The 15049-nt window shown below is 34.7% G+C and overlaps 1 protein-coding gene across 1 annotated transcript; it reads right to left on the minus strand.

Annotated features, from left to right (window-relative positions):
* Positions 1 to 286: 286 nt before the first annotated feature.
* Positions 287 to 9466, minus strand: LOC138705603 (uncharacterized). Its single transcript, XM_069834204.1, has 8 exons — positions 9074 to 9466; positions 8579 to 8738; positions 8408 to 8458; positions 7926 to 8054; positions 7626 to 7837; positions 6996 to 7148; positions 2165 to 2357; positions 287 to 444 (listed from the first exon to the last, which is right to left on the minus strand). The coding sequence occupies exons 1-8, from the start codon at positions 9098 to 9100 to the stop codon at positions 287 to 289; spliced, it is 1083 nt and encodes a 360-aa protein (XP_069690305.1). The 5' UTR covers positions 9101 to 9466.
* Positions 9467 to 15049: the final 5583 nt, after the last annotated feature.

Below are 15049 nucleotides of genomic sequence, written 5' to 3' on the forward strand. Positions count from 1 at the left end.
GGAAGCAATCAGCGCACTTAAGTACGCACAACGGTCCACTGTGAGCCTAAGTGTTTCGTTCTGTCCAGGCTCTATTTCTCGGGAAGCAAAGTAAAGGCAGACCGAACCGAACCAAGCCAAGTTTTTATTGATTTATATTAAATTTACAAGTGTACCATTGAACGTCAGTCAAATGCTTGTGTCAACTTGGTTTAATATGTATTATTTATTTTGTTACATTTGTAAAGAGACAAATAAAAACATTTTTCAAGTACAAATGATTTCAACGCTGTGAGTTGGAGTGATTTCACTTGTGGCAGTGGCAGACGCCTTTTTTGCAGTATCCTCCGTTGAAGTTCTTGCCCATGGTGAGACAGTGAGCCGCACAGAAGCCGTCACCGGCTTTGAATCCTAAAATTTGGATGGTCCCCAGTTCACAGGATACTCTTGCGACGCGGACATGTTCTGCGAAAAGAAATTAGCTACAATGCCGAATAACTTAATACACTGCAAAGTTAATTTACGGAAAGGTACTCTATGATGCTCATGTGTTCTGGAGAGAATGATCTAGCTCCGTAAAGTTTAGTGTTTTATATCCTCGAACTGATTCGTTGTATCATGAAATTTTCAATTCCATAATAACTCATTATCCGCTACAAATTCGCTGTAAGTATATGGGGAAAGTTTCCACTTAGACAACGGAACTGAACGAAAAGTTATGTTCCTTCAGCTTAGGAAGTTCACGTCTAATCTCTACGAAGGCGTACGATGGACTTAAGCTTGAGACCACTGTTGTTGATTAATAAATAAATCTGTTTCACGACAGCCCATGGACGACCTATTAAGACTCACCTAGTTCATACTGCTTCATCCTTGATTTTAAACATGTGAGTGCATTCACATGTTCCGAATTAAGTGCTGCTATGCGTTTAGTAACACTGTTTCCGCATTACTAAACACGATTTTTTTCTTCTCCAGCACTTCTCCACGATCAGTCAATTTAAATCCAAATGTTCTCCGAGTTTACTTCTCAAATTCTCATAGCCCTATGACATAATGGAATTTTCACTTATCTCACAGACCACAGAAATCTGTATTTTTCTTTAGCACACTAAGCACACAGGCTTCATGTAGAAACTCGGTAAAGAAACAACAAAATAACAGCAGACTGGCCCTTATTTAATCGGGTTACAAAATTTTAGAAAGAGAAGAAGATAGTTAATCTCTCATTTGCACACAGGCTAGCCATGGCTAAGGGATGAGAAGGGCGAATTCCAGAAATGTATGTATTTCATATGCTAGGAAGATGAGCTGAGAAACTTAATTGTGTTTCAACTTTGAATAAGGATAGACCAGGTCACTGTCCTCATATCTTAACCTCTTTCTGAAGTATTTGTGCAAAGATTTACCTATGCTACCAGCTACTTGCTTTGCAGTTACAAAATAACGGTATTGTTGTGTTTCAAGTAAGCAATTTGTGGTAGACGAATATAGTCGGAATATTTACTCTGAGTTTGTATTAACAAGATAATAATTAATATCAAGTACAATCGATTAATTTTAATCGATTCGATTATTCGATTGAACATTTTTATCGATTAATCTTGAAATAGAAATTAATCGAGTAATCGATTATGTACCTAATTTTCGAACACCCTAGACCTCTGTTTCTCTCTCAAAGTGAGAGTCCATGTTTCACAACTATACAAAACAACCGGTAATAAAACTGTTTTATAAATTCCAACTTTCTGATTTTTCGAGAGCAGAGTCGATGATGAAAGCTTTCATCATCGATTTGCTCTCGAATAATAACATATATTTAAGAGATATTGCTACTTAAGAATAATTTTTTTGTACTTGGTTTTAATACTTTGTTTGTTATGTGTTGTTAAATTGAATGAGTATGAAGTTATAAATATGAATTCAAGTAAAAACTTGAAAAAAGTGAACACGTGTCTATGCTGTTGACGAGACGATGATGATAATGATAATAATGAAGATTTAGGAGGAGGATAAGAAAAGGTAGTAGAGCATTTGCAACTATTTACCAAAAAAATGATAAAGGTATAGACAGGTGAATAGACTAGATAAGAGTAAGTAGACACGTGCTTAATGAATTAAATAAAATCTTGGTCACATACGATAATAATTCTAATGTTACCTGTATATAATATTGTTACATTACCTTCTTCCGCAGGGGCGCTTGCAACGAGCGTGCAGGTCACCAGAAGAAAGATTAGAACCACGGTCTTCATGATGGAGCAGATAAATGAAACAATCGCGGAGTGAATTTTGGCACCTACATTGGTGTTCTTCTTTATATACCCGTCAGTATCAATAACGAATTCTTGATAAATCTTCCACACTCGGAAGCGGATCTTGAAAATTACATTTCTTCCGCGGTAAATTACAATGAAAGAATGGGATCATGCCATGAAAGATTACTAATGAGGCGTATACAGAATTATTTATGTGGTTGTTGTATGTTTTTGCTGTATTTGTGCAGCTTTTGTCAGTGCGTTTCGAAACAACTGTCAATATCTTTTTCCAGGTGTTTCACGTCAGATGGTTAATCAAGTGCGAAAATTAACACCTTATTCTTATCCTCAGTTAAATACAGCCTCGGTAATGAAATATTGGTTTATAAATTGTGCGCGGCACGCGTACCACATGATATATGGCTTCCGGTAGTACAGTGCTATAACGCGAGCTTCACAGTAAAATCAAGTTCGACTACCGTGCTGATTAGAGCGATAATTTTGCTGGACAAGAACGGAGGAGATGCTTTTTTCTCAGGGTTTCCCCATATACATCAACAAAAAAATTGTATTCCACAAACAATCTCCTTTAGTCCGATTCTTCCCATGATTATGTACATTTTATGCAAGGTAAGTTGTACGACCTCGACACGAGAAAGAGATGATGAAGGAATAGAGGTGCTTAACAAGTGGGATATGGAGCTTGTACTTAAGCCAGAAGAGGCTTTTTTACACCCTTGATGGAATGAGTTGCGTAATACTGTGATGGTCGTCTAAGCGGGTTCCTTTCAAGCGTAGCCCCAGTGCTTATTTCTATTTCTCTCTCTCTCTCACACACACGCACGCACGCACACACACACAGTCTATACATGCAGGGTGAAATTACTATAATGGATCATTCACAATTAAATATTAAATATAACGTAAGCTTTAACTTAAGAATATAAACGTTACGGTAAAATCAAGATGTCATACCATCATTCACGATAGGAACATAAACATAACATCAAACATATTTGGTAACCATGGAAGAATAACAACGACACCATATTCTCATATTCTGTCGTATACTTCAGCGCTCCACGATTGTGTTTTGTTTGCAAATCACGTAACCATAAGCATGAAAGTTTGGAGTTTGCAAACTTTCATGTTAACGTCTTACGGTAATGATTATGTCAATGCTTATGTGAATCATTGTGAATGATCCCATTTTTGTATCCTGGGCGCAAACTTCTGTGTTTATGTTACGGTTATGTTTAATTTTCATTGTGAATGGGCCATAACTATGTAGATTTTAACAGATTATTCCATGAATAAAGTGTAACAAAAAATTCGAATATCATATTAGTCACAGACGAATTCTTTTCTCAGAAAAAAAAAATCCTCTAAATGTAACATTGCTTCACTCGATAAGTACTTTTCGTAGGTTTCTGATTTTTGCTATTATGATTTTAGAAATAACTCTGATTGAGGTTCTGGGCGATATGTACAGTACATCTATTATCAGGCAGTATATCTCATTTGATATGTGTCAGAGGATGAACAGTTATTGTTTGTATGCATCTGAAGTCTGATTAGTGTAATGTGGTACTAGTCAGCGATGTATGCAATGGAGGGGAAAAGGAACTAGCCATCCTACACTATTATCACAGTCTAGTATATACAGTCACGAAGCTTGAGTTGTTGAGGATAGTAGGAACAATAGACTGTGCCGGTACTATTTCGCATTGTCTGTGATGAGGCGATGGTAGCGATCCTAATGTTAGCACTATCTATGGATGCATATTCCCTACGTATAGAGCTTCGTGACTGTATATACATGACTGTGCTATTATCTTCTGGCTTAATTACTTCTTGAGTGATGTCTTTTCGGTGTCACGTATTCAAATTAACTTTACAGGGAGTTATTCCTGAAAGCTTAATTTGCGTCACGTATGAGGTTCAAACCTCTCTTCGGACAGTTGACTAAACAACATTAAAGAAACTGATAAGGACTGATTTATCCATTTGCAATTTTTAAATAAAATGGACTGTTTTCTTGCAAATTAAATGAAAAGATTAACACATATCGTTATTTGCCGCCATTAAAAAATATGCCAACTCTGGTCCAGTGACTAAAGGACGGAATCTGCTGGTATTATTCAAAACTGTGTTCGTATATGTATAAGTAGGTTAGCCGGCGATGCGCTGTAGCCAAACTACGTAGAGTTTCAGCATAATTTTATAATTAACCATGCACTTAATTGCAAAATGCATGGTAGATTTTTAATTTATTTTAATGTATTCTATTGCCCCCTTAAATCTGTAGTTATATTATTCCATCCAGAGGTAATATAACTGTGTAGAATTTAACGCCTTATACCTTGGATAGAGTACAACAAAAATTCTAATAAGTCCCAAATGAATACTTTGTAAAAAAAAAAATGTGAACACTATTTGACTCGATCAGTGCTATCCGTACGATTCTGGTTTTTAGTCTTATGATTAGAGAAACTGATAAGGAATTATTTTTATCCCCTTGCAGTTTTTAAATAATATGGAGAGTTTTTCTTGTAAATTAAATAAAATGTTTAACACATATCGTTATTTCCTGCCATTAGAAAATCTGGCAGCCCTGCTTCAGTGACTAAGGGAAGGAATTCTCTGTTCAGATCTGAGTTCGTGTGTGCATTCGTAGGTGAGCAGGCGATGGGTTGCTAGGCTCTGTACACTTTCAGCCTAATGGGCCAGGTGAATAAAAATCAAGTTACAACTTATAGGTCCGTATTCATAGACATTTTTAGCGCTGGTTTCCGGTGGATGTTCAGCGTTTTTCGTATTCATAAACCACTGTTAGCGATAGGATATGATTTGAATTCTGTACAAGTAACCAGTCGATAGCCGGGGCTAGCTTAGTACGCTCGTAGCGCGTGCTGCGAAATGTCTATGAATAGCACCCATAATGTTAAGTTTTAGTACTAGAGAGCTTTCAGAATAGGAAGGCATATAAGGCGGAGTTAGTTCAGACCGGTCTATCTCGACTAGCCAGTGACATTGAAGCGGTGTTGCCTATACTCGACACAACATATAATGACGTACCAAATAATCAAACATGGCTGCACTTCAGTGCTACCAACCTTGAACGTAAACCACTAATGTTAATAATGTTCATGGCTTAAACTACCTTGTTGTTTCTCTTATCTCGCAATCAGTTCTTCTTAAAACTATATTACATCCATCCCTATTATTTATTTTTCATTTATTTTGGTACACACATTTCTCTTTCAAACTTGATCAGCAAGAATTTGAATAAACATATAACTGGAATAGTAGACAGCCTAATTATATTATATATTAAACCTATTTTTTTCGAGGCTATCATCCCAGAAGGGCATATGAGCAAAACTACACCTTTACATTAGAACCATTTAAATATAGAATAATTATTCTATCCTTGTTTACATAACAAGGTACATTCCTGATCCTTCCTCATGCCCACTGTAATTAATAAACGTTAGTTCAAACAAAGTTTCTATTGAAATATTTCAATAACCCTGCATTTGTTCATACTCCCTTATGGTATGATGTCCTCGAAATATTCAATAGGGCAATGGGATTTTTTTAATTAAATAAATAAAAATTTTAATAAACAGATAATGAAAATGTAAAATATCGTACTTACTTTTGATTGCCAATTTCTATGCAAGAATTCACTTTGTATGATGGAATTTGTTTCAACCAGCAGAAGGAACAGAATTGAAATATTTGTATTATTTCAGGACTAATGGAAAAGTGTGTGTGACATAATAACCAAACTTTTTTTATTACATACATATATTTATATAGAACATTATGGACTGATACATTCAATCAGGGTAATACAATGTTAGTATTCCAGCCTTTGCCTCAGGAGTGAGAGGATACTTTGACAAGGGACAGGTTGCAATTAACATGTATATTTTTTTATTCTCTCATACAAACTTAATATAGGTAAATAATGTATTATAGTTAGGCAACAACAAAGAAATTAGACAATAAATAATCAACTCACTATTTTCTGTGTAATATCAAACTTATTTTTCTGAAAATACAAAGTGATACAAAAATAAAATAATTATAATTTTCTGACAGACATATTATGGTCCTCGAGCATTCATGTTCTTTGCACAATGTTCTAATAATTCTGAAATTGGTCATATTGTCGAATTTCCAGACATCCTCTGCTTTAAGTAGTCCCTTGATCATATTCGGTGGAGCTATCTTGGCATCATAAGATCCTTTGAGACTGAAAAAAAGACAGAAGTTGATTTAAGAGATGGTCAATATTAGAAGGGGATCTGTGTATGTTTTACACAAGAAACTTGTGACACATAAACCCTTTTAACACCAACAGTAAATGAATTAATTTTTTAGTGGTCATTATGCTGACAACACTGGACTTGTCAATAAATCACGTGTCATTAGAAAAGGAGGAAAAATTAAAATTAGAATCAAGAAAATATGTTATACATAGTATATAAATTAACACTGGATTAATAAGATTTGTATCTAAAAATGTGACATCAAGCTCTGAAACAGAAATGTTGAAAATAAGCCAACTTTCAATGCATATCTCAAGGGCCTGGCAAGTTTTGAAGCAAAATACCACTCCCACAGAAATTTATTCCTTGGTTTTTTAAAATACATAAATCTAGCTATATCATATTAAAAAAGGGGGGGGGGGAAGAAAGCAATGATAGGTTTTGATATGAGATGTCTGATCATCAGAGACACATTTACTTTCCTTGACTTAATGATGGGCTCTGATACGCCTATCCAGCTGTATGTCGTTGTGCAATCTTCTGTCACGGATGTCAGAAGGTTGGTGCATTCAGCAAAGAGACCAACGAAATAAGCTTCACTCGTTTCTTGGAGCACCATGATAGCTAATCCCTGGAAGTGAAAATCTGTTGTTAAGTCCTAAGCAATTTCAGAATAATAGAAAAGAACACAGCTTGAAATTATCAGTGATGAGATCATACAGCCTCATTGTATTTTAAAGTACAGAAATCTGTCTATACTTTATATTGTAAAAAAAAAAAAAATAGTAGGTTGTGATATGAGGTGTCTGATCATCAGAGACGCTTTTACTTTCCTTGAATTGAACTGGCTTTATATGGGTGAATGACGAACAGTCAAGTATCTGCCATTATAAAAAAATTAATTTTACTAATAAATTCTCATTTTAGAAAATTACCTCTTCAAATGGCTTTTATTCCTTTTGCAGAGCTGTTGCAATTCATTCTTGTTTGCATTGTCTGACACTGGTACTCCATTCTGTCTCAGCCATGTCTGCAAAAACATTGGAACATAAATAATGAAACTTAACAGCATTATTTATCACTCCGGTTGTATAGAAATAATGTTTACCATTAAATGATCTTTTCTCCATTTTGTTGTGGGTTGCTCCTCTGCAGCTTTATTGTGGTACGATACATTATCCATAACAATGATGGAAGGACCTACATCTCTCAAACCAACAATAAGATGCCTTTCCACCCACTTCTGGAAAGTTTCACTATTCATGGCACCGTGGTAATCTTGGCCAGTCTTCAAATTAGATGCAAATATTAAATCTGCACCTGTAAAAGATGAAAGATGTTTAGATTCTAGATAAAAAATATTATAATACAAATTACTTCGCAATATATAGTAGCTACCGTATATTACCAGGAATAAAACCATTATAGGTTCCAGCATGTACGATGACCAGTCTTCCTCCCTCAGCAGGCCGACGCATGACTCCCTGAACCTTACCACCAACAATAGCTGGTTTACTCCAAGAATGTGTTGCAGAGCCTATGAAATATACATGGAATGAATAATATTATAACTTATATTCCCTTCACTATCCTAAAATAGTGTTGTTATCCAACGCTCAGCTATCTTACCAATGAAGCCATCAGCTGATTGATTGATATTGTAATAAAGCTTACCATTCATAAAAATCCATGTTTCATCCAGAAAAACGACAGGCTTCGGACTCTCACTCTCCATATTCCTTACATATTCTCTTAAAAAACAGGACCTCTTGAATTGAATATCTTCACTCTCTCTTACATATGTGAGACTGTCTTCTTTCTTCCATTTAAAACCCATTTCTTTAAAAATCGTCCTTAATGACGAAAGGGATCCCTGAAATAAATACGTACCGTGGTTTTCCATTACATGGTCCAGCACCAGCTTTGCTGTTACTCTTTCTCCTGCATGGAAATAAAAATAGCAATGATAAAATATAAATGATAATAAGTGTAAAGTGTAGGCTGTAATGTTTCAACTTAATATAATTCTTTTAAAAATGTCACTGCCATAATTATCTTTACCTCGATTCAGTCTATCATATATAAATCTTGCAATGGCTTCCTTGGAAAAATCATCAATTCCAGTTACGCATCGTGGACGTTTCTTGTGTTTCCCTGGTGTAGACAGTGGGTGCCCCTTTTCATATTTGGCAATAATTCTTTCAACTGCACTGTACGAATGCTGTAATAAAAATATGGATATTATATTAATATATTTATATTTCAAGCTTTTCATGTCTGTGATGTAAACAAATAATATACCTTTTTTTAATTATTTCTATAGACATAAAGATTATGGTTTTTCTCATATTTATAAGCTTAAAATTTTTCAAAACTAGTTGCAGATATGGATTAAACTCCACCTCGCACATTAGTTTATTATGAACTCTACATTAGATTAGGATATAAAGTCCTTGTGTAAATATTTTGAACAGTCTATTGTGAATGCATCCTTATGGAATAAGTCTGTGCTCATCCTGTCAAATATTATTTATAAAAACAGGTAGATGTACTTACACCCACAAGAACTGCAATTCTTTTCATTAGAGCCCCTTTGGTTCGAAAGACATCTTCCTCTTCTGCTTCAGCCTTCAATTGTCTGACATATTAACGACTGCTTCTTGTAAGCTGCTCTGCAATGAACGCCTCTTCTTTCTTGATGTACAAGTTTCTGCAATCTCTCTCCTTTTGGACATGTTGTAGGCCTAATCTTAAAATGAAATGATTACTGTATTTTAAAATATGAACTACACATTAACCTAACCTCAATCTTAATTTTATTAATTTTTATTACACTAAATATTTGTAAGGTTATGTAAACATTAGGCCTATATTACGTAATTCTTCAAAACAGCTGAACCAAACGAAACACAATTTCCTTTTGTTCTACTGTCTTCTGTGAAATGTATATAACTTACTTTCAACATAGAAGTCATTTGTACTTACGTGTATATTCTAATGCACTGTTGGAAGTATTTATGGCTGCAAACTAAAACCACGTGTTTATCACTACCGGTATCTACATTTCACGAAAGCCAGTGAATCGTGCCTTTGGTGTAGGTTTCTGAGAAAATCCTTATATTATGCTAAACAATATAAATATTATATATTTCATTTTAATATGAATAATTAATTGTTTTTTGTGTTCAAAGAATGATGTTACCTTCAGTAGTCACTGTTCTAAAATTAAAGTATATAACTTATTATAATACCTTAATACATATATTAGAGTGAATCACAATACAGAACAACATTCTAATATGCATAATAATTTATTGTAATATTACAGCATATTCCAAATGTTTACTTACCACGAAACACAATATCGGTATTGTAGTTCTGAAAAGAACTATTTCAAAGTTGTGAAGTGATGAAAACAATAACTTCACATACAACTCGCCACTTTCGCAATTTATAATGTATTATAATCGCGATATACAATAAAATATACACACAATATTAAAATTGGTGAATTTTTGCCGAACGTGATTTATCAGCCTGAATTTAAATGCTGACCGGAATCAATTGTGCCACACCTAACAATTACAAAATGACTAACTATCCCAATATCTGTAACTTGCGGGTGTTAGAGGAAGTGTTGGCAGTAATGAAGTGAACTTGTGGGCTGGAAAAGCACTAGATTTTAGCTTGTGATCAAGTAATAGGGGAAAAATGTCGAAGTTGTATCTTAGTACTTAATGATATGTTGTGTCTAGTATAGTTAAATCGTCGCGAAGTCTCGCTGAAGCGTCACGTATTAATTTCTTTCTTGCGCGCACAATATTTATGGCTAGGAATGAATTTTAAGCTGTGCCATTCAATAGAGCTCCGAATTCTGAATCCAACTGTACAAGAATGGCAATTGTATGACAACTGGCTCGCGTGTTATCGCTTTAAGACTAAACAGAGATATCCAACCTACAGCATAGAACATATTTTGCTCTGAATTCCGTCTCTGTGAACGAAGATAGAATCTGTTTATTTTCAAATTCAGACGTGGACTGTTTTCTCTTGTGTGATGTGTAACTTACCGTAACAATGTCTCTTGAAGGGATTGCAATTGGCTCTCGTGTTTCATCTGTTATACGCAAAAGGATAGTCCTACACTCACAAGCGAGGAGTATGGTATTTTTGTATATAATTTTTTTAAAGGACTAACTTATGATGCAGTGCGTGTCAGTTCTTCACAAACAAAGAATCTGACTGCAGAGACGTGTGGTTTAGAAGTACATACGTTAGCTCATATTCTCGGACAGGATAAAGAGACAATTAAAATAGGTGGTATACTTGAATGTACCTCTCCTGGAAAATAACGCAAAACAAGCGTGTTAATTATTTGTACAATTTTCAGTACCGTGTATTACTTCATCGTACGATATTTGAAATACATTAGTAGTATGTGTTAGGAGTGCCATTATAATATAACGTGGAAAGAAGAAGAAAGCTCCTCATCGTCATTTTCCACTTCCACTTCCTCTTCATGTTCATATTGAACACCTTCGCCTACCTCTTCTTCCAGTGGATCATTTAAGTACTTAGCAATGTTATGAAGCACTGCACAGCTGATAACCACAGATGACACTCTATCTAGTTTCACACGTATTAAATTGAGAATAGGGAATCTTCGCTTTAATTGTCCAAAACACCTTTCTATGATGACTCGTTCTTTTTTCAGCAGATTATTATAGAGCAATTGCACGAAAATGTCATACTGAGGTGAATTTCTTGAAATTGATGTAGGACTATTTTTGTTGAAGAAATATGTTTCTTTTTACTTTAAATTGTCTTATTTCGTAAGATAATGTTTAAAATACTCTTTCTTTTAGTCTGTAACTTGCTGCAGATCTTGTCATATTCCAAACACTTAAAAAACACGCATAGATACTTATGTTTCGTGTCACAATTTGGACACGTAAATTTGTTTTATTTCGAGCCGTCTTTTTTGTATACCATATTTTGGTCTTTCCTTGAAGTAAATATGAAATTAGTTGAAGTATCCTAAGATCCTAAATAACTTAAAATCATTATAATTATTTGTACTGTAAGTTACGGTCAGTCCGTCACAAGAAACATACAAAAACTCTTCCACACAGCACAATAATTGACAGATTATAATTTCCTTTGGTATTCTGCGTTATTACTACATGACCAATAAAAAAGTATTAGAACATTTTCTTCTAAAGTGATTTCGTTTTCCGCAACGGCATTGTGAGTGACTGACATGTCGCTCTCTCAGCTGTTATGCTCTTCATTCTCACAGCGTGCTTAGTTACTTGGAAGGCCTTGGTGAAGTTATACGTGAACTGGTGTTAAGTGTGCAGTAATTACACCTGAAAAAAGCAAAATGAGATTCAGGCAGCTCATTGGAGCAATAAGCAGGTTTCAATATTTACTGCTGTTGCCTGGTTTAAACAGGAAGGTGACAGGGAAGTTCAAAAGAAATCCTCTGCATTAGTGTCAGATTATGTAGCGCATGGCAAATATGCAGTGGATGTTTGTCTACGAAAAGTGTTTTCGGAAATTTTGGCGATTATTCCTAACATTGATGTGGTAAAAATATTTTCAGATGGAGCAGCGAGTCATTTTAAGCAGAAGTATACATTAAGCAATGTGACATTGCTTGCTCGCATATTTGGATTTAACATAGAATGGAACTTCTTTCAGTCATATCATGGCAAAGGGGCCGTGGATGTGATTGGAGACCAAGTAAAAGGATGGCATGAATGCCTGCGAAATCGGGGAAGAAGATACAAAGCGCTACAGAATTTTGTAACATTGTGAGCAATAAAAACATCCAAATTATTTTTCAGAAGGTAGCACAGATTGAGATAGACGAAGGAAAGAAGTATCTCGAAAAACGATTTGAACATCTTGCACCTATTCCGGCAACTCATGGAGTTCATTACGTGAAAGTGTTAGATCCCTATGTTATAGAATATGTACAACTGTCTTGTGAACAATCAATGCGAAAGAGCCACAGGTTCCGTGTATGAAAAGAAACTGAAGTTTGTTCAGATAACAAGTGACATATTGACAGTGTTCCTGCAGTGTATACTTGTTAGACTAAATAAGTGAGTCAACGAGTGCCGTAGAGTGCTTCTACTGTACGTGTTTAATTCCAATGGTTCAAATTCAATCTAAAAGAAGAACTCAACATTCTAATCTATTATTATGAACATAATATATAACAGCCATAGGCATGGGAAAAATAAACTGTGATCTGCGTCACCTTATCGTAATCGATAAGGAGGTCAGTGCCAGATGATTAGGAACGCGCTTGAATAACGTAACATACTGTCTTACGCTAGGGAGTTGATGCCATATAGAGTGATAAGCGCTGTCAAGGTTGCTGTGACACTCTTATAGTCCTAAAATTGAACACCAATGCATATGGCTTGTATATACAGTATTTAATCACAGAGAAAGAACTATATATGTTATTAAGTAGGCCTATGTAATACTTGTATGTGCATTAATTTGTGTCATTTAAGATGCATGGTTAAGCAAACTAATTTTTGTATTCTGGAAAACATATTATTCATTTAAATTAATCGTTATGTTAATTTACTACTTATCAAGTTTCATATTATTTTGTACTATTTACGGTTCTGTAAGTGCAACTTCATTTTAAAATTCAGAGATGTCATTCAGTTACAGAATGTCAGTCAGTTACACATCACTTTTTCGGCCATAACTCCATTACTAATCGTAGTTTGGAGGTCGTTTTCAACTTAAACCGATGATTACAATTTCCTTTCCGAACTATATTTTGAAAAATTGTATCAGGAATGGCAAGTCAGAGAAATCTGTGGAGAACCATGTTCACCCGAAGAGAGAGTTGACATTTATGTCAGTCAGTTACACACACTTTGGACGTAAATAAATAGTATACTTTTCCTATTAAAGAAGTTTATTTTTATATGTATCTTAAGTGTACACTTCCCTCTATAAAATCCTTCGGTGACACAGTCTAATTTCAACCCATTATATAATTTAGGCAGACACTTTGCTGTCAAAGTGTACTGTAAATGTCAGTCAGTTACACAAGGAATTGCTCTATAACGTGTTTCTTCTGGAGTGCATGGATTTTCATAAGGAGTAAGCAGCCAAGGCATAATTCCATATCCACAACCACCAAGTAACAGAACATCACTGTTGCCTTGATTCATCACCCGATAAATATCAGATCCCCTTAGTACTCTATTGTCGTGGACTGATCCCGGTCATTGGACGTCGATACTAGGAATTTCCTCTTTCGCATTACAAGTGCACTGTACATTTAAGCTGCAAAAACCTTTCCGATTTACATATTCGTCACCATTATTTCGTGGTTTAGGAATTCGCATATGCGTGCAATCTGTGGCTTCTATTGCATTAGGAAAGTCATATCGTTCAGTCCATTGTGCTTTTGCTTCATGTTTTTCAAGATCTGTGCGAGAGAATTTAATCTATAAAGGTGCCTTTTCCAGTATCTTTCCTGACACTATTTTCACTGTGTCTATGTCTTGTGCGATCCCTGATTGGAAACCTGGATCACTTAGGAATCGTAGATATATTTCCATTCACTGTTTTTGACTTAAAGCACCTTCTCTTGTTTCAGAATTATCACCCAGAAAATACTCAGCCAGCCATTCAACGTTCTCTTCTTCGAATTTGAACAGACCATGTAGTCTACTGTGTGCGTTGATTTACGTTCTCTGTATAATTTATGAGTCCGAATATTCATGAAAGCAGCCATTCTGTATGATGTAGCCTCACAAACTGATTTTAAGTCTGGTCAGAAGCACACTTGAAAATTCGTAAGCTTAAACTTGTAGTTAAATAGTTTTAAGTGGGTTTTATTCACACTTTTTTAACCACTTGCTGGAAAATTTAAGTTTTATCTGTATAAACTTTGTTCAGTAATATTCAGCTCTAGTTATAGCTTATAAGTTTAAGAATAAACTTGACTTTATTCACAGAATCGGTAGTATGAATTAAAATTTACTAGATTAAGCAATAACTAGTTTTTATTCATGTTCTAATTAACCATGCACTTAATTACAAAACGCATAACAATTTTTTATATTTATGAATTATATTACCCCCTTCACAGTTATGCCATTTACTATATATATATATATATATATATATATTTCATCAATCATTGTTCACGTCATGGCTGATTAGGTGTATTCCAGTTCTTAATCCGCCATCACTCTCTCTACAAATAAGACACAAACTAATACATAATGAACTTATAGGCATCCTCTGTTTACAATACTACTACTACTACTACTACTACTACTACTACTACTACTACTACTACTACTACTACTACTACTACTACTACTAATAGTAATAATAATAATGGTACACAACTAATAATAAGTACAGCTCTTGTATTTAAAACTCCTACCTTAGCTTTTCCATTTTATGCTCAATCTCTTAAGAATTATTCTGTTAACTTCATTGACTACTCTTCGTAGTTTCTTATCGTGTGACTACTCAACA

The sequence above is a fragment of the Periplaneta americana genome, chromosome 9 (genome assembly GCF_040183065.1).
Source record: "Periplaneta americana isolate PAMFEO1 chromosome 9, P.americana_PAMFEO1_priV1, whole genome shotgun sequence".
NCBI classification, from domain to species: Eukaryota; Metazoa; Arthropoda; class Insecta; order Blattodea; family Blattidae; genus Periplaneta; species Periplaneta americana.